The 19,635-nt window shown below is 28.2% G+C and overlaps 1 protein-coding gene and 1 long non-coding RNA gene across 3 annotated transcripts; both read right to left on the reverse strand.

The window, feature by feature from the left end:
• On the reverse strand, window positions 1,445-17,890 carry LOC107612179. The gene is made up of 4 exons (XR_001613624.2): window positions 17,493-17,890; window positions 17,212-17,431; window positions 17,042-17,090; window positions 1,445-1,487 (listed from the first exon to the last, which is right to left on the reverse strand). It is a non-coding gene; the product is annotated as an uncharacterized LOC107612179 (long non-coding RNA).
• On the reverse strand, window positions 3,142-6,198 carry LOC107612177 (E3 ubiquitin-protein ligase MIEL1-like). Of its 2 annotated transcripts, XM_021109979.1 has the most exons (5): window positions 6,103-6,197; window positions 5,613-5,704; window positions 5,378-5,489; window positions 3,278-3,414; window positions 3,142-3,244 (listed from the first exon to the last, which is right to left on the reverse strand). In XM_021109979.1, exons 1-4 carry the CDS (start codon window positions 6,130-6,132, stop codon window positions 3,310-3,312), a joined length of 339 nt encoding a protein of 112 aa, XP_020965638.1. In that variant the 5' UTR covers window positions 6,133-6,197; the 3' UTR covers window positions 3,142-3,244; window positions 3,278-3,309. The 2 variants fall into 2 exon arrangements, with proteins under 2 accessions (XP_020965638.1, XP_016169482.1); XM_016313996.2 differs by having other exon boundaries at window positions 3,142-3,414; window positions 6,103-6,198.

Below are 19,635 nucleotides of genomic sequence, written 5' to 3' on the forward strand. Positions count from 1 at the left end.
TAATAAAATAATTTTTAAAATTAAAATAAGTATAATAAATATAAATATAAATATAAATATAAAATTAATTTTTATCAATTGAAAATGTAAAAGATATACTATGTTTAGATTGTATATAGAAGCACCTGATATTGATACATATCACTATCTAAAAAGTACGGTAAATTTTGAACTATGTACACTGAAGTAATGTGATACAACAAATTATACACAAAGATATTCGACGTTGACACATACATTTTTACATGTCATTTTTTCATGAGATTGTAAAGATATTTTTAAAATACAGCAGAATTCAGTATTTTGGACTGCTACGTATTATGCACAAAAATATTTGATATTTACACATACGCTTTTATAGGCACATATCATTTTTCATGAAATTCTAAAAATATTCTTAAAGCAAGATAGAATTTGGTGCAAAAACATCTCATATTAATACATATATACAGAAGTATAATATACACAAAGACATCTGATACTACTTATAGATATAGTTTTACATGCAGATTGGATTTATTATTAATTGGTAATTTTTAAAATTTTTTTCTTACTAAAACAAAGATAGAAATAAATTTTAAAAAATTAATTTAAAATATTTTAAATTTAGACAAAAAATAAAAAAATACACATATTTTTTGAATGTACTCATTTTTTATGCCAAAATATTATTTTTTCTATAATCAAATCATGAGTACTCCTATTTTTTTTTATGATAAATTAAAGTTATTTTACTTTTTTTTGTTATTTCTAAATCAACCGAAACAAATCTTGTATCAAGATAAAAAATAGTAAATATTCAACAATTTTTATATAATAACTTAATAAGCATACCTATTTAATTTGATGATGTGGTAATGTCATGTCTAAACTTCGAAACAATCTGATATCATCCTACAGAGAAATATGATAGTAAAATAAGTTCCAAATAAAGAAAAAAAATGGAATGCCCCAACATAAGAACTAAAAATAATGATTTGAAAGTCTTAAGTCTCGCAATCTTCTACTAAAAAGAAATTGACTGTTTCTCAAAATTTGTAGTTTGAATTAATTGATATTTACTTTTATATTTTTTTCACAAATATATTTTTCAAATTAGTCTAACGAACACCATCTTAACTTTTTAGATACAAGCGGGCCAACTTGAGAAACAGGAAAGAAATATAAATGTCTCAGAAGTAAAACTTAAAAAAAAAAAGATGAATTGACTTTTGTCTCATTATAACAATGGCAACAATAAAAAATTTCGTTGCAACAGGAGACTTTATACGGCATTTTCTTCGGTAATATTGACATCTGTTGAGAAATTTAAAGTTTCAACCAAAGAACTGAGACAAAAATATGCAAACTAAGTGAACATGAGATTTTATCCATGTTCTATATATCCTCTCTCTCGCAGGTCATTGATCTTTTCATGTTGTTTTGATTGACAGATTGTACCCTTCTTCTTCAGATTATACTCTATATTTCATATTACTGCATTCAAACTGCTGCGAAGATTCAGAGTATATTATTGTTATCTCTTTCGTCACAACATATGCAAACCACTGTATAAAAAGGCTCAAAATACATTATTAGACTATGCATACTGATGATGGATGTGACGCAACAACCTACTGTGCAGAAATAGAGATTGGGATGTGTCACACTCACATATACTTGCTTCTTCTGATACTGACACGGGCTCTTATAGGACACGTCATTCTTTGTGAAATAAAAAAGATATTTCTGACGCACAGTAAATATTTTAAATTATGCAATATACATCAAAATATCTTATATTGATACATAATTTTACATGCCAAGTACTATTTTTCATAAAATTTTAGAGGTATTTCTAAAGTATAACAGAATTTGATATTTTAGATTATGCAATATGCCTAGGGACATCTGGTATTTTGGATTATGCAATATGCAGAGACATCTGATATTGACACATAGTTTTACATGCCCATTTGATTTATTATTGACTGATATTTTTAAAAATTATTTTTTTCTTAATAAATATTAAAATAAACAATTTAAAATATTTCAAATTCAGACAAAAAAAAACAAAAGAAAATACACGCATTTCTTTTTTAATGTATTAATCTTTTTTTTACAACAAAATACTCTCTTTTCTATAATCAAATCATACATACTCATATTTTTTTATGATAAATTAATATCACTTTAATTATATTTTTTGTTTATCCTAAATCAACCGGATCAAATCTTATATTAGAATAAAAAAATATTAAATACGAGATAATTTTTATAAGACATAAAATTAGGTTTGAAAATTTTTTTATTATTCATAAGTAATTTATTAAAATTTTTGAAAAATAATTTTTAAGAGTGTAATACCTTTATTTTTTAAATTAACTGAAAATGGTTTTAAATAATCATAAACGTTCTTAGTAAAACAAGTTTTAAAATTTAAAATAATTATAATATAAATAGATAGATAAAGAATTTTGATTTTGAATGAAATTTAGTATTAATAATTTAATTAAGAATAAATTTGAATATTTATAATATGAGATTATATTAAATTTTTTAATTTACAAATTAACTTTAAAAATTCTCTTTAAATGCTAGTTATCTTTAAGTTAACTTCACTGTAAGATCCATAAACACTATCATTTTAAAAGTTTGACGCTATAATGATAACAAATATGAAGTTAGTCCATAAATCAGTGAATATTTTAACACAAAACGAAACAAAACTTCGAACGTTCTACAACCAACACGGCAGAAGACACAACCAAAAGAACAAAATGGCACAGAATTTCATATGAAACTCTCAATATATTCGTGAAACACGTCGTGTGTGTGTATATATATATATATATATATAATCCAAACTAGACAGACATTCAAATCTATTAAACGGATATAAGATAAGATAGTTCCTAGTAACATTCCACAACCATAAAGCTAATTATAGAAGTTCACATTATTTCACATATCACACATAAAAACACAGTTAAAAGGGTAACTGCAATTGGTAAAACACGAGAAGAGTGGGCATTGTTACATTTCATTTCATTCATTGAGAAAATGTATTACTTTTCCCTCTTATGCTTTTCCCTCTTATGCTTTGTGAAGGAAGTAGTGGCAACCCCATATTTAATTGTTCAACACAACAAAATTGAACATGTGCCGACCCAACTAGGCTTTAACGCCATGTTCATTACATGTTCAAGTTGTTGTTCCAATTAAACATGGGGTTGCCACTACTTCCTTCACAAAGGATAAGAGGGAAAAGTAATACATTTTCTCAATGAATGAAATGAAATGTAACAATGCCCATTTTTCTCTTCAGCCTCAAGTTTGTCTTGTGTTGTAGGATTTGCAATTCAAGCACTTTTGAGCAATAAGATGGTACTTTACGTTACTAGTTCTACCACAATCATTGCAAAGGATCCAAACCTGTTTGAAAGAAGAAAAATAAAAGGACAGAAAAAACGATGATTATTAGTTGTCCCTCGTAATCAGAAGGGAAATACACACAAAATCTTAACTACTAAATTCACATAGTCATGGAACTATAACGAAATTCTAAGTATTTATAAAATGTTATTGCAGAGATACTTACTAGTTACTAGGTTAGTAGAAATGTCATTCTAGTCACACACATATCAAGCTTTCTAATTTTAACATGGCCAAAAAAATGTAATTGGGAATACTTGGCTTTTTATAACACAAGTTTATTTGGGTAATCATGGAATCGTAAGAACTTTTATAAATATTCTAAATAGTTTTATATGATCTTTTGTAATATGATTAATCCTAATCCTAAAGCGAGACACATCACATTCTCTTGTTATCTATGTCATCTGTATCAAAGTTTTTGTTGAAAATTTCTCCACAATTTCAAAAACATGCATAAAGGTTTTGGCGAGTTTTAAAATTGATCTAGTTTTTTTTTCTTAAATAGAGCAAACTACCAAAAATGCCCTCTAAAAACTTTCACCAAAAAAAATATCCCAAAAAATAAGAACAGCAAAAATACACTCAAGATTTAAAAAGGTGTGGCCCATTACGAAGTAAACACAACCGAATTTACTTCATTTCATGTCAATGTACTTATATTTTTAAGGCCCAGTTTGGGTAAATAACTTAAATAAGTTCTTTTGGAGAAGGAGCTTAAAACATAAGGACTTTTATTAATAGCAGCTTATAAATAAGTTATTTTGTGTTTGGATTTTTAGTTATAAAAGTACTTATTTTAAAGTTGTAGCGTTTGGATAAATAACTCAAAAGATAAATTTTTTTTACAAAAGAGAATGAATATTAAAATAACGATGATAACAAATACTTTTCAATATTGAATGTTGATTTTACATAACCTAATCACTAATATTGTGTATGATATGGTAGGTAAAAATAAAAAATAAAAATAAAATGTGTATCAATGTATATTTTATTGCTGTTTTTTATTTTTTATTTTTATTCCTATTAGAACTCTCTTCTCCTTTATTGAGGTCAAGAACTTGTTATAATTAACTATGAAAATAATAAGCTATAAAATTACATATGAAAAAAATAAAATTAAAACTGAAATTTCATAAATACAAATTTAATAATAAAAAATAGTGATAAAATAATAAAAAAATATTTAGAAGGAATATATGCAGTAAGTTGTTCAGATGTAATATTGTCTGAAAATGTGGTGGAGGATCAATACTTCCATCAGATGTTTCATTACGTAAAAATGGTGAGACTTGGAACATTGCGTGAGAATGATGGTGGAAGGCCGGTGCTTCTAGCAGACCTTGTGTGAAAATGGTGATGAAGAGTCAGTATTTTTCATAGAGTCAAGAAGGAAAGTAAATTTTTGTTTTAAAATTAATTTTTGTTAAGTAAGTGGTAGAATGACTTCTTGAGAAGCAAGAAGTCATATATTTTTACTTCTTCAAAAAGTTGCAAATTAACTTTTCGGGAAGTTAGAAGCTTTTTTTAAAATAGTGCCAAACACATAGATTATGACTTTTCATAATCCAAAAATAAAAAAAAGTAGCTTCTCCTACTTCCCAAACGGGCTCTAAATCTTCTTCCGTTTTTAAATCTTTTGAGGGTATTTTGTCATTTAAATTTTTCAAAGATATTTGCCAGCTATTAAATCTTTAGTGAGTATTTTTCTTAGTTTACTTTTTAAAAAACTAATAATAAAAATACATGAAATAGGGGTGTCACAATTGCTCCTCACAATCTTTCCCATTAGATTGCAATGATCAGTTGAGCACAATTACCATACCCGTTGACTTTAGAGGAGCATCAGAGAACATAAAATTGGAGAAATTGTGTTAGTTTACTTTAGAGGATCATCGCAAAACATCAAATTTCTCCAATTCCCTCATTAGAGGCATAGAAAATAACAGAGAAAACTAACCATTTTATTTTGATATAGTTCAGGCATTGGTGTAGCAGCAATCTCCAAGTCAAACTTCTCCCAAACCTTTGACATATCAAAAACTGACTTTGAGCAAAGAGGGCATGCATACCTGAGATGTTTAAAACAATAAATAAATAAATAAACGCAAGTATCAGAACCAATGATTTCCGATAATAAGACTTAAGAGAGCAGATACTAATAAACGAGTTCCAACTTTCAATACAATACTCACTGTAAATGCTGTCTCATTTCATTCAGACAGTTGATATGGATTGTATGTCCACATGGCAAGACAGCGATTTCATGCATCGATTTGAACAAATACTGCAAAACCATCACATTTTGTTGGTAAACATGTGTTAGCACCCAGCGGGGGAATAAATGTATATTGATCGACTTCCGGGAAGAAAATATCAAATTTTAATAGTCGGATTAATAGTCAAAATAGTTCCTGAGAAGTGTGCGTCAAAATTTAGTGATTGAAAGATCAAATGTCTCCTTGGTTCATGAAAGATATAATTGTGAATATGATTGAGCCTTCCATCAATTAGATGATGACATGTGGCATAATATTTCGACAAAAATCTAATTAGCAAAGGACTAATTCGAAACGTTTGATCTTTTGAGGACCAAATTGACAAGCATGTGGACCATTTTGACTATTAACCCTTTTAATAGACCAATAGGAGCACATTACAAAATTAACAAAGACAAAATTTAACCTCAAAACAAACAGGACAATCATGATGCATTGCCTTCTCCACACAAGCGTGACTATTTTTCAGCAGAGTTGAGTGGCAACAACCTTGGAAGAGAACATATCACCTGAAAATAGGCCACCACTCAAATAAAGATCCTAAAAACAACTTTATTGTAAAGATGCCTACGTGGCAAAACCTAAACCATACATTCTAAAGCCACACTTTTCATTACAAAACACTTAAAACCATAACTTTTCACAAAGAAAAGCGTCACCTAATGGAAAAAAGTAAATTAGAAGATTTAAGAGAAGAAATAATTAAATTATCAAAATTAATAGATCAAAAACTAATGATTTTAACTAATGTTAACTGTAATGACACCGAATTTTTAAAATCAATACAAAATGATTTTTCTCAAAATCTTTATTTTTACTATAAGTTTTATTGAAAGGCTTCAAAAACCTGAAAAAAAACTTATATTTCACACGGAATTTCTAAAAAATGTTACCATAGAAATAATTTCCCACATCTTTATCATACTTTTAACCCACAATTAAATTCTATAGTAGATATACTTGAAGAAATATTAGTATCCATAAAATTTCAAAAAAATAAGGAAAAAGAGAATCCCAAAGAAGAAAATTTTCAAAATATAATCAACATAACAAAATTAAAAGTAAAACCATCATTGAAATTATGAATATTGAAGAAAAATTAGAAGAAGTTACAATGCTTTTTAAACAATTAAAAATGGCTCAAGAAAATAATATTATGGAACAGAGATTTCAAATAGAAGAAGAATTAGTAAATTCTGAAAATATAGAAAATGAAGAACACATCCTAGATTATTCAAGTGACGAAGAACCAGCAATTCCAATACAAGTAAAAAATGAAGCTGGAACATCTAAGGATAATCAATCTCAATTTAAATGGAAAACAGGTTTTGAAAACTTTGTTTTTAAAAAGGGATTTATAAATAAAGATTCAAAATATACAAAAATACCATCAAAATACGTTCCTAAAATCCAGGAAATGGAAGGAGAAAGAATGCTCGATTTAGACTGTAAAAAGAATGAAAAAGAAAATTTCGAGAACTGGTTGAATTCTTTCTTATTAGAAGCCTTTACTAATCCAAAACTTAGTGAATTGTCTGGAAGAGATATTTGGAATTACATAGGGTTTCATACTAAAGGAACTGTAAGAGATTATATGACATCAATAGAAAACCAAATAATAGAAGAATTAGCAACAAAAACAACAACTTATGATAAGATAATACATATAATGATGATTCTATATAAAGAATTTTTTGGAAAAAATACTATAGATCATAGACAAGAAGAAGTCTATAATAAAGAATATCAAGAAGCAAAAGACCATTATCTTAGTATGTATATAACAAAACTTCCATATCCTGCTAATGAATTTATAATGGGAAGATTTATAAGAGAAATAAATAGAGGGACAATTGAAAATAATTTTGGTGGAGCAACCTCTGCAATAAGAGAGGAAATAAAAGAACGTTGTATGCAAGAAGCGACTCAAAAAAGATTTGCAAATATAATTAGAATTTGCTGTCAGGATAATGAAGAGATACCTCAAAAATATGGTCTTAATAAAAATTTTCAAAGAAAAAGAAAATATCAATTTAGAAAAAGAAAATACTATCCAAACTGGAGAAAAAAAAGATATTTTAAAAAAAGAAATAACAATAAAAACAAAAGACAAAAAAATGACTATTGCCCAAATAAAAAAGAAAATTGTAAGTGTTGGTATTGCCAAGAAGAAGGACACTATGCAAATGAATGTCCAAAAAAGAAGGATAAAAAGGACCTTACCAAACAATTAGAAATTGCTAAGTCTTGTTTTTATGGAACCATTAGAGGAATCAGATGATAACTTAGACTATATTTTTGAATATGTCTCGGAAACAGACTCAGAGACTGAGTAATAATGCTACATTTATTACTATAAAAATAACAGAAAAGTTTTAAATGCTTTCATAGATACTGGAGCGACACAATGCTTTGCTAGTACAAATATAAAACTTGATTGAAAAAAATTAACAAAACCATTAAGAGTTAGAATAGCTGATAAATCAATACATAAAATTGACCAAAAGGCTGAAATGGCTAAAATATTTATTCAAAATTATAGGTTCATTGTTCCATCCATATATATGCTAGATTCTGTAATGGATTTTATCATAGGAAATAACTTCTTAAAGTTATATCATCCATCCATTCAAGAATTAACATATATAGTTTTAATTCGAAATTTCGATTAACTCTTCATATTTTGCTTCGAATAAGTTTATAATTTGTATAGATTCAATTGGTGGTGCTTTATTTAAAGGATTTTGATAAAAATAGTTTGCAACTTCATAATCTAAAGTATTGATCATTTCTACTATTTCTCTTGTATTTGTTATATGATCATTTATTACTAGTCCTTGATGTATATTTATAATTCTGATTTCATATTTATAGTTTTTTAATTCTTTTTTAATTTCTATCATAATTATAGTATTCTTTTTTTGCATGGATTATTGTATATAAAATATTTTATCTGTTTGTCTTTCTCTTTAATATAATTTCTCAAATCCTCAAAAACTTCTTTTATTTCTACACTTTCTCTTATTTCTAAATATCTTTCTAATTTTTCAACTTCATCCTTCATTTTTTCTTTCAACAGCTTTAATTCTTTTATGTCATAATACGGTTTTCCAGCCATTTATAAATTTTTTAAGTTTAATTCCAACTTGTTTATATTTATTCTTATTTCTATCTTTTTTATTATAAGATCATCAATTTCGATCTGAATATTATTTAATTCCCTTTTATACTCCTCTATTTTACTTTTTAATTTTTTCGCTCTTTTTCTTTTTATTTTATTTTCTGGTTTTTCAATCTTTTTATGCTTCATTATTTATTTTAGAATTTCTGCAAACTCTATCATCGATTCATCACTATTTTCTAGAGATTCTATTAATTTTTCTAGCTCTTCAACTTCTCTTTTCAACTTGTCATTGATTATTTTTAGAGCTTCAAATGCTTTTTTATTTATTTCAGAAAACTGTAAATAATTCAAACGATTTTCTCTTTCAAAGAGCTCTTGTTTTTTGTCTTGATAAGTTACATATATTTCTTCTTTATTTATTGTCATAATTTAGTATTTAGGGTTTTATTTAATTTTTCGACCTTTTTTGTTAACTCTTTTATTTCAGAATTTTCTTCTTTAATTTTTAACTTAGATAAACTTAAAGGGCTATTAATTTTAGATTCTCCTATTTGAAAATTTGATGAAACCAATTTTCCTGATGGTTCTTTTAGTAATAAAACTGGGTTTTCAATAGCTTTATATTTTGGTATTTTTGTTTTTACAATTTTCTGAAATAATTCATCGACATAAATTCTTTCTCTGTTTTTAAATATTATACTATGATGGCTATTTGTTAAAGCATAATTTATTGCATATGTAATTGAAAATGGTTCATCATTTTGTTCCATTAAATTCTTTCTGTGAAATTTATAAGCCAGACTTATAGATCTTCCAAGATTTTCAGTTGATAAAGGTATAGCATATCCAAGATGGGCATTAAATTTTACATTTACATTTGCCAAATTTCCATGAACAATTCCAATTATTTGATCTATTAGGTCATCAGTAATTCTTTTGTCACAGATTGCTAAACTTATTGGTGAATTAATTTCTTTCATATATGTAGATTTGATTAAGACTTGTATGGTACTAATATGAATCCATCCAATTTTACATCTTTTTTGTTGATCCTTAATTTTCTCAATCTGTTTACTCAATTCTTCATCATTTATCAAAGCTATTTCAAGTTCTCCATTGGCAGATTTTATCTTTATAGGGGCTTCAAGTTGAATTTTTCCATAGTATATTATATTTTTTCTATTAAAAACTTCTTTTAAAAGACTTTGTTTATTAAAATTTTCATTTGATTTGAGATTTAGTTCTATTTTTAGAACAGCCTGTTTTTCATTATATAATAAAGCAGTTAATCTATAATAATCAGATTCTTCTGTTAATTCTAAACTTTCTAAATAATTCATAACTAAAAGACTAGGATGAAGATGTATCTTTCTGGAGAAAAATTTTCTTTATTTAGTATATTTTACAATAGGTGTTTTTATCTCTAGAGAGGAGATTGTAGATACTAACTCCAGAGGGGAGTTTAGAACTATTTTTCCCTAAGAGAATTCTTTGTCAGACTACAGAATCGCCTCGGCAGCTTCCTCCTTGTTCTCCTAGCATATGAGTACTCTTAGCCTTCTGCTTTCTGTTTTCTGATACTCTTACAATTGCCTAAGCAATCTATTTATAATGGTTGGGTCTGATGGACAATTCTCATCCTTACCCTTCTTATGACGTCATTGCTTATTATCTTGCACCAGCTACATTGTTGGTGCCTTATGACCTAAGCGCTTACGTCATTATACAATAATATTGAGGGATGCTTCAGATGCACTGTCCTCTTCTTTTATCATGTGGGCTTCAGATGCATTGTCCTCTTCTTTTATCATGTGGGTTGATTCCGTTTCATTATTGCTAGTTGGCATTTGTGGTCTTTTCTGTCTTTTATCAAATAGCAGAGATTCCTCTTTATCCATTCAGGGAGTTTTTCTAAAAGTCCAGATAAGTTGTAGAATGCTGATTCAAATTCCACCAAGAGTCTCATCTCTCTTTCTTCAATTTCATTTCTTTTACTGGATACAAGCAGAGTATTTCTACTTTTATAATTAATCCTTGTGTGAGATTCCTTCGTTATTTTTTGAGTTCTTTCAAAGACCCTTGCTAATGTGCTGGCTAGTCTTCCTTCATGACTGTAAATTGTTAAATCTTGAATTTGATCAATTGGTTGAAAATTTCCTGGGAAGACAGACATGAATATTACTTAGTGTGCTGGAACCAAGCATTCTTCTTCTTCATTAAAAATAGGTTGACTATTTGTAAATTTTAGGGATACATCCCTTGAATTTACATTGTCAATCATATTTTTAAATCTTTTTACTACATCAACGAATCCTGCAGAAAACTCACTAATAATTTTTAGATCATTAAAAATTAAAATTGTATCAATTAATCCATATTGGAAAAACTGATAAGTGTCAGATGGGGAAGCATCTAGAAATATAACCAGCTTTGTTAGCTGTTCTTTGGCAATAGGATAATATTCCAAAATTGCCATTTTTTCTTCAGTCCAATTCAGGACTATATTATGGATTTCTCTGAGATTTGATCTTGAATTGGAGCTTTATCTGCTCTTTTTAGGGTTTGTTCTGGATGAAGATCTTCATATTCCCCGAAGGATTCCTTTGCCTCTTCCAGTGTTAAAAATCCTCCTTTATGAATTATCCTTGATTGATGTGTGAATGATGCTGCTTTTTTCCAAGCATCATATACTCCTTTCATGGGGCCATTATAAATTACATAATATTTTTTATCTTGGGTGGATTTTTTAATAATTTCAGCAATTGTTTTATTTTCTGAAATTTTTTCTTCACCTGATTTGTCCTCCATGTTTAGCTGGCTGAACTCTGATGGTTTTGCTTGTTGTGTTGATTTCATTGCTTTAATGACCTTCTTGAGGGATTGGATGTGTCCTTATTTGCTGACAATGCTTGCATTTTTCGAGTTCTTGCTCATATTTTTGAATTTCTTGATCTAATGCGTTGTAGACAAACTCCATTCTCTTGTTAATGTATCTGCAATAACATTTTTGTCACCCTTAATATATTCAATCTTTATTGGATATTGTAACAAAAATAATTGTCATCTTATCAATCGTCCATGATTATAATCAACTTTTAGATTATATCGTATGAAACTTGTTAGGTAACTTGAATCTGTCCTTAATGTAAATTCTCTGGGTAGTAAATCAATTTTCCATTTTTTAAGAAATTTAATTGCTGCTAGAGTTTCCTTTTCATGAGTAGTATACCTCTGTTCTGTTGGAGTAAAAGTCCCTGAAATATACCTGCAAAGTAATTTCTTTGGGGAATATATCTGAATATTAGCTAAATATTAGCTAAATATTCCCCAAAGAAATTACTTTGCAGGTATATTTCAGAGACTTTTACTCCAACAGAACAGAGGTATACTACTCATGAAAAGGAAACTCTAGCAGCAATTAAATCTCTTAAAAAATAGAAAATTGATTTACTACCCAGAGAATTTACATTAAGGACATATTCAAGTTACCTAACAGGTTTCATACGATATAATCTAAAAGTTGATTATAATCATGGACGATTGGTAAGATGACAATTATTTTTGTTACAATATCCAATAAAGATTGAATATATTAAGGGTGACAAAAATGTTATTGCAGATACATTAACAAGAGAATGGAGTTTGTCTACAACGCATTAGATCAAGAAATTCAAAAATATGAGCAAGAACTCAAAAAATGCAAGCATTGTCAGCAAATAAGGACACAGATCCAATCCCTCAAGAAGGCCATTGAAGCAATGAAATCAACACAACAAGCAAAATCATCAGAGTTCAGCCAGCTAAACATGGTGAACAAATCAGGTGAAGAAAAAATTTCAGAAAATAAAACAATTGCTGAAATTATTAAAAAATCCACCCAAAATAAAAAATATTATGTAATTTATAATGGCCACATAAAAGAAGTATATGATGCCTGGGAAAAAGCAGCACCATTCACACATCAATCAAAGATAATTCATAAAGGAAGATTTTTAACACTGGAAGAGGCAAAAGAATTCTTCAGGGAATATGAAGATCTTCATCCAGAACAAACCCTAAAAAGAGCAGATAAAGCTCCAATTCAAACCCAGAGAACAGGAATAATAATAAACATTCCTACAAGGGCTGAAATCAAGGAAAAGAAAAGGGTCTGTAGATCAAATCTAAGAGAAACCCTTAATATAATCCTGAATTGGACTGAAGAAAAAAAGGACAATTTTGGAATATTATCCTATTGCCAAAGAACAGCTAACAAAGCTGGTTATATTTCCAGATGCTTCCCCATCTGACACTTATCAGTTTTTCCAGTATGGATTAATTGATACAATTTTAATTTTTAATGATCTAAAAATTATTAGTGAGTTTCCTGCAAGATTCGTTGATGCAGTAAAAAGATTTAAAAATATGATTGACAATGTAAATCTAAGGGATGTATCCCTAAAATTTACAAACAGTCAACCTATTTTTAATGAAGAAGAAGAATGCTTGGTTCCAGCCCACCAAGTAATATTCATGTCCGTCTTCCCAGGAAATTTTCAACCAATTGATTAAATTCAAGATTTAACAATTTACAGTCATGAAGGAAGACTAGCCAGCACATTAGCAAGGGTCTTTGAAAGAACTCAAAAAATAACGAAGGAATCTCACACAAGGATTAATTATAAAAGTAGAAATACTCTGCTTGTATCCAGTAAAAGAAATGAAATTGAAGAAAGAGAGATGAGACTCTTGATGGAATTTGAATCAGCATTCTACAACTTATCTGGACTTTTAGAAAAACTCCCTGAAGGGATAAAGAAGAATCTCTGCTATTTGATAAAAGACAGAGAAAACCACAAATGCCAGCTATGTGCCTCAAAAATATCTGAAGAAAGCAATAATGAAATGGAATCAACCCACATGATAAAAGAAGAGGACAATGCATCTGAAGCCCACATGATAAAAGAAGAGGACAGTGCATCTGAAGCATCCCTCAATATTATTGTATAATGACGTAAGCGCTTAGGTCATAAGGCACCAACAATGTAGCTGGTACAAGATAATAAACAATGACGTAAGCAATGACGTCATAAAAAGGGTAAGGATGGGAATTGTCCATCAGACCCAACCATTATAAATAGATTGCTTAAGCAATTGTAAGAGTATCAGAAAACAGAAAGCAGAAGGCTAAGAGTACTCATATGCTAGGAGAGCAAGGAGAAAGCTGCCGAGGCGATTCTGTAGTCTGACAAAGAATTCCCTTAGGGAAAAATAGTTCTAAACTCCCCTCTGGAGTTAGTATCTACAATCTCCCTTTTGGAGATAAAAACACCTATTGTAAAATATACTAAATAAAGGAAGTTTTTTTCCAGAAAGGTACATCTTCATCCTAGTCTTTTAGTTATGAATTATTTAGAAAGTTTAGAATTAACGGAAGAATCTGATTATTATAGATTAATTGTTTTATTAGATAATGAAAAACAGGTTGTTCTAAAAACAGAACTAAATCTCAAATCAAATAAAAATTTTAATAAACAAAGTCTTTTAAAAGAAGTTTTTAATAGAAAAAATATAATATACTATGGAAAAATTCAACTTGAAGTCCCTATAAAGATAAAATCTGCCAATGGAAAACTTAAAATAGCTTTGATAAATGATGAAGAATTGAGTAAACAGATTGAGAAAATTAAGGATCAACAAAAAAGATATAAAATTGGATGGATTCATATTAGTACCATAAGTCTTAATCAAATCTACATATATGAAAGAAATTAATTCACCAATAAGTTTAGCAATCTGTGACAAAAGAATTACTGATGACCCAATAGATCAAATAATTGGAATTGTTCATGGAAATTTGGCAAACGTAAATGTAAAATTTAATGCCCATCTTCGATATGCTATACCTTTATCAACTGAAAATCTTGGAAGATCTATAAGTCTGGCTTATAAATTTCACAGAAAGAATTTAATGGAATAAAATGATGAACCATTTTCAATTATATATGCAATAAATTATGTTTTAACAAATAGTCATCATAGTATAATATTTAAAAACAGAGAAAGAATTTATGTCGATAAATTATTTCAGAAAATTGTAAAAACAGAAATACCAAAATATAAAGCTATTGAAAACCCAGTTTTATTACTAAAAGAACCATCAGAGAAATTGGTTTCATCAAATTTTCAAATAAGAGAATCTAAAATTAATAGCCCTTTAAGTTTATCTAAGTTAAAAATTAAAGAAGAAAATTCTGAAATAAAAGAGTTAACAAAAAAGGTCGAAAAATTAAATGAAACCCTAAATACTAAATTATGACAATAAATAAAGAAGAAATATATGTAACTTATCAAGACAAAAAACAAGAGCTCTTTGAAAGAGAAAATCGTTTGAATTATTTACAGTTTTCTGAAATAAATAAAAAAGCATTTGAAGCTCTAAAAATAATCAATGACAAGTTGAAAAGAGAAGTTGAAAAGCTAGAAAAATTAATAGAATCTCTAGAAAATAGTGATGAATCGATGATAGAGTTTGCAGAAATTCTAAAATAAATAATGAAGCATAAAAAGATTGAAAAACCAGAAAATAAAATAAAAAGAAAAAGAGCGAAAAAATTAAAAAGTAAAATAGAAGAGTATAAAAGGGAATTAAATAATATTCAGATTGAAATTGATGATCTTATAATAAAAAAGATAGAAATAAGAATAAATATAAACAAGTTGGAATTAAACTTAAAAAATTTATAAATACCTGGAAAACCATATTATGACTTGAAAGAATTAAAGCTGTTGAAAGAAAAAAATGAAGGATGAAGTTGAAAAATTAGAAAGATATTTAGAAATAAGAGAAAGTGTAGAAATAAAAGAAATTTTTGAGGATTTGAGAAATTATATTAGAGAAAGACAAACAGATAAAAGATTTTATATACAATAATCCATGCAAAAAAGAATACTATAATTATGATAAAAATTAAAAAAAAATTAAAAAACTATAAATATGAAATCAGAATTATAAATATACATCAAGGACTAGTAATAAATGATCATATAACAAATACAAGAAAAATAGTAGAAATGGTCAATACTTTAGATTATGAAGTTGCAAACTATTTTTATCAAAATCCTTTAAATAAAGCACCACCAATTGAATCTATACAAATTATAAACTTATTTAAGGCAAAATATGAAGAGTTAATAGAAATTTCGAAAAAGAAATTAAAAGAAAAATCGAAATTGAAAAATTGGTATCAGAAAAATAAAGCTTTATCATAATCTATGTTAATAGCATGATCTTCCCTTATAATTAACAAGACTTACCTCTTGTTCAGTCCCACAAAGTAAACATATTACCTGAAAAACAATCCAAAAATATTCAATCGAATTGATTAACATGTGAAATAACAGAAGGGAGAAGGGAGAAGGAGCACAAAATTTTTGTGATACTCAAATGATCGGTGTTCAAATAAATAAGCTACCTGTTTAATTTGATGACAGGGAATGTCATGTCTAAGCTTCGGAACAATCCTGATATCATCCTGCGGAAAAACATAGATGGTAAAATAAGTTCCCATTAAAGAGAAAAAAAAAATGGATTGCCACAACATAAGAATTAAAAATAATGATTTGAAAGTCCTAAGTATTGCAATCTGCTACTAAAAGGAAATTGAATGTTCCTCAAAAGTTGTAGTTTTGAATCAATTGATATTCACTTCTATACTTTCTCCACAAATATACTTCTCAAATTAGTCTAACGAACACCACCTAAATTTTTCAGATACAAGCGGGCCAACTTGAGGAACAGGAAAGAAATATAAATGTCTCATAACTAAAACTTGAAAAAAGGAAGATGGACTAACCTTTGCCTCATTATGACAATGGCAACAGTGGAAAATCTCGTTGCAGCAGGGGGCTCTAATACGGCATCTTCTCCGGTAATGTTGACATCTGCAAGAAGACCTAAAGTGTCAACAGGCACAAGCAAAAGAACAAAATGGCACCAAAAAAAAAGAAGAGAGAAGAAAAGATGTGATAACTCTTCAATAAGAGTTAATTTTCTGCATCATCATCGGCATCGTTCACAGTCCATACGCGAACCAAAACCAATCAAAGAGCAAAACCACCCAAACCATAAAAAGTTTCAGATCCACGCACCCAATTTGAAATCCACAACTTCAGCCAAACACAACCATATACATCATACACCAATTGACATCCGGCCATCACTAATAAAGAAACAAAATACCTGAAACTGCAGCCATCAACCATCACTCAAACACCAACAGATCCTCAACCTTCATCCAAAAACAGAAGCAGATTTGAAAAAAAAAATAGAACAGTTTTTTTTGTAGTAAATAAATCAATTTTTGATAAAAAAAATTAAGAAAAAAATGTGTTGACAAAAAAAAAAAAAACCTTTATCTTCACTGAGACAGAACTTCCATCAGCGGCATCGTCTGTCTTTCTGCTCCGATCTGTCTTTACCGAACGCTTTTTCTGCATGCAGCAGCACCACGGCCCTATTCTCACTTCTCTGCGCCGCTCCTCTGACTTTTTGCTCTTAGCACCACTCACCGCTGCCATTCTTCTTCTTCTTAGCCGCTTCAACGACCATCACCATCATCTCTTTCTCTTTCTGAAAAAAAAATAAATAATAAATAAAAAATTTACTGAGTTTAAAAAAAAAAAAAATTTACTCTGTGACCAGAAGCTTGCATGCACAGCCGGCGTTGTCTCTGATTTCTTGTTCTTCATCTCTTCTGTTCGCCAGAAACAGAGCAAAAAATCTGCCTTCTTCTTCGTCACCTCTTCTTTCTTCTCACCGTCGTCCTCTGGGTCGTCACTGTCACCATCACCGGCGAGCTCCTCCTTACTCCTCGCCAGTGATCTGAGACTCTGCCGCCATCTCTTTCTCCTTCACCGGCGAAGTCTTTTTCTTAATCGCCGGTGACATCTCTCTTCTTCTTACCCAACCCCTCTGTTTTTCCTCCCTCTGATTTCTAACTTTCCTCTTACTCCTCTGATCCTTTCTCTCTCTCCCTCTCCCTCTCCCTCTCCGTTTATTTTCTTTTAGTTTTTATGACGTGTGAGTTGTGAGTTGTGAATTGTGATTGTGTACTATACATGACCTTTACCTATTATTCCGTTCTTCCAAAATATGTAGTAACTAAAAAGGAAAAGGACAAGTTACTTAAATAAAACAGTCACGTTTTTTTTAGGTAGATAAAAAAACAGTCAAAATTTATTTTATTTAGTATTAATTAATTATTTTAATAATTAATAAATATTAAATAAAATAAATTATAGCTGTTTTTAACTGATTTTCTTTGGTTATCAAACATTTTCGCATGATTTCAATAAATTCTAAAGTTTTTTTTAATATTCTATTTAAGTCTTTAATGTTGGCTTAATATTATGGGCAAATCACTATATTAAGCCAAGGATAGTAAAAAATTACACAAATCCGCCAAACCAAAAATTATTTCATGAATCAACCAATGCATGTTTATATGTAGTTCGAATCAACTAAATTCGAACTTGATTTATACATAATTCGAATCATGTTGCTTCCAATTATACACAAAACTCACAAACACACTAATTCGAATTACACATATACAATAATTCGAATCAGGTTGATTCGAATTACACCCTGATTTATTAAAAAATTAATAATTTATTAAAAAATTTATTTAAAAAAATAATAATTTAAAATTAAAAAAATATATATTTTATTTCATGCATTAAAAAAACTAACAAAATATTTAATTATGAGACTTCTTTAAAATATTAATAAGCTATCAATTCGAATTTCATACAATACTCTTTTGTCCATTTTTAATAACTCATGAATATTTTTTAATAAATTTTTTTAAATTATATGGTAAGATATTACATTATTCGAATTACGCATGGGAAGTTCAATCACTCTGATTCGAATTATATGGTGAGCAATTCGAATTCTATATAATACTCTCCTGCCCATTCTTGATAGCTCATGAATATTTTTTAATAAATTTATTTTAATCATACCAGGTATTTTACCTAAGTCATTAGAACATTACAAATTTTTATAGTACTCCTAACATTTTTTAATCAATTTTTTAAATTATTTTGCATAGAATAAAATATTTTTTGTGGTATAGTTAAAATAAATTTATTAAAAAATATTCATGAGCTATCAAGAATGGGTAGAAGAGTATTGTATAGAATTCGAATTGCTCACCATATAATTGAGTGATTGAAATTTCCCATGCGTAATTCGAATCATGTAATATCTCACTATATAATTTAAAAAAATTTATTAAAAAATATTCATGAGCTATTAAAAATGGACAAAAGAGTATTATATGGAATTCGAATTGATAACTCATTAATATTTTAAAGAAGTCTCGTAATTAAATATTTTGTTAGCTTTTTTTAATATATGAAATAAAATATATATTTTTTTAATTTTAAATTATTAATTTTTTAATATTATTAATTTTTTTAATAAATGAGGGTGTAATTCGAATCAACCTTATTCGAATTTTTGTATGTGTATAATTCGAATCAGGTTGATTCGAATTAGTGTGTGTGAGTTTTGTGTATAATTCGAAGCAATATGATTCGAATTATGTGTGGATCAAGTTCGAATCTAGTTGATTCAAACTACATATAAACATGTATTGGTTGATTCATGAACCAGATTTTGGTTTGGCGGATTTGCGTAAAAATTTCTTCCCCTTGGCTTATTTTAGTGTTTTGCCCTAATATTATTATGACATTATAAATCTGTTAATAGAACTAAGACGGAATAAAAATGAGATAATTTTTAAACGTTAGAAATGTAAATAGGAT

Source organism: Arachis ipaensis, chromosome B08 (assembly GCF_000816755.2).
Source record: "Arachis ipaensis cultivar K30076 chromosome B08, Araip1.1, whole genome shotgun sequence".
Lineage (NCBI taxonomy): Eukaryota > Viridiplantae > Streptophyta > Magnoliopsida > Fabales > Fabaceae > Arachis > Arachis ipaensis.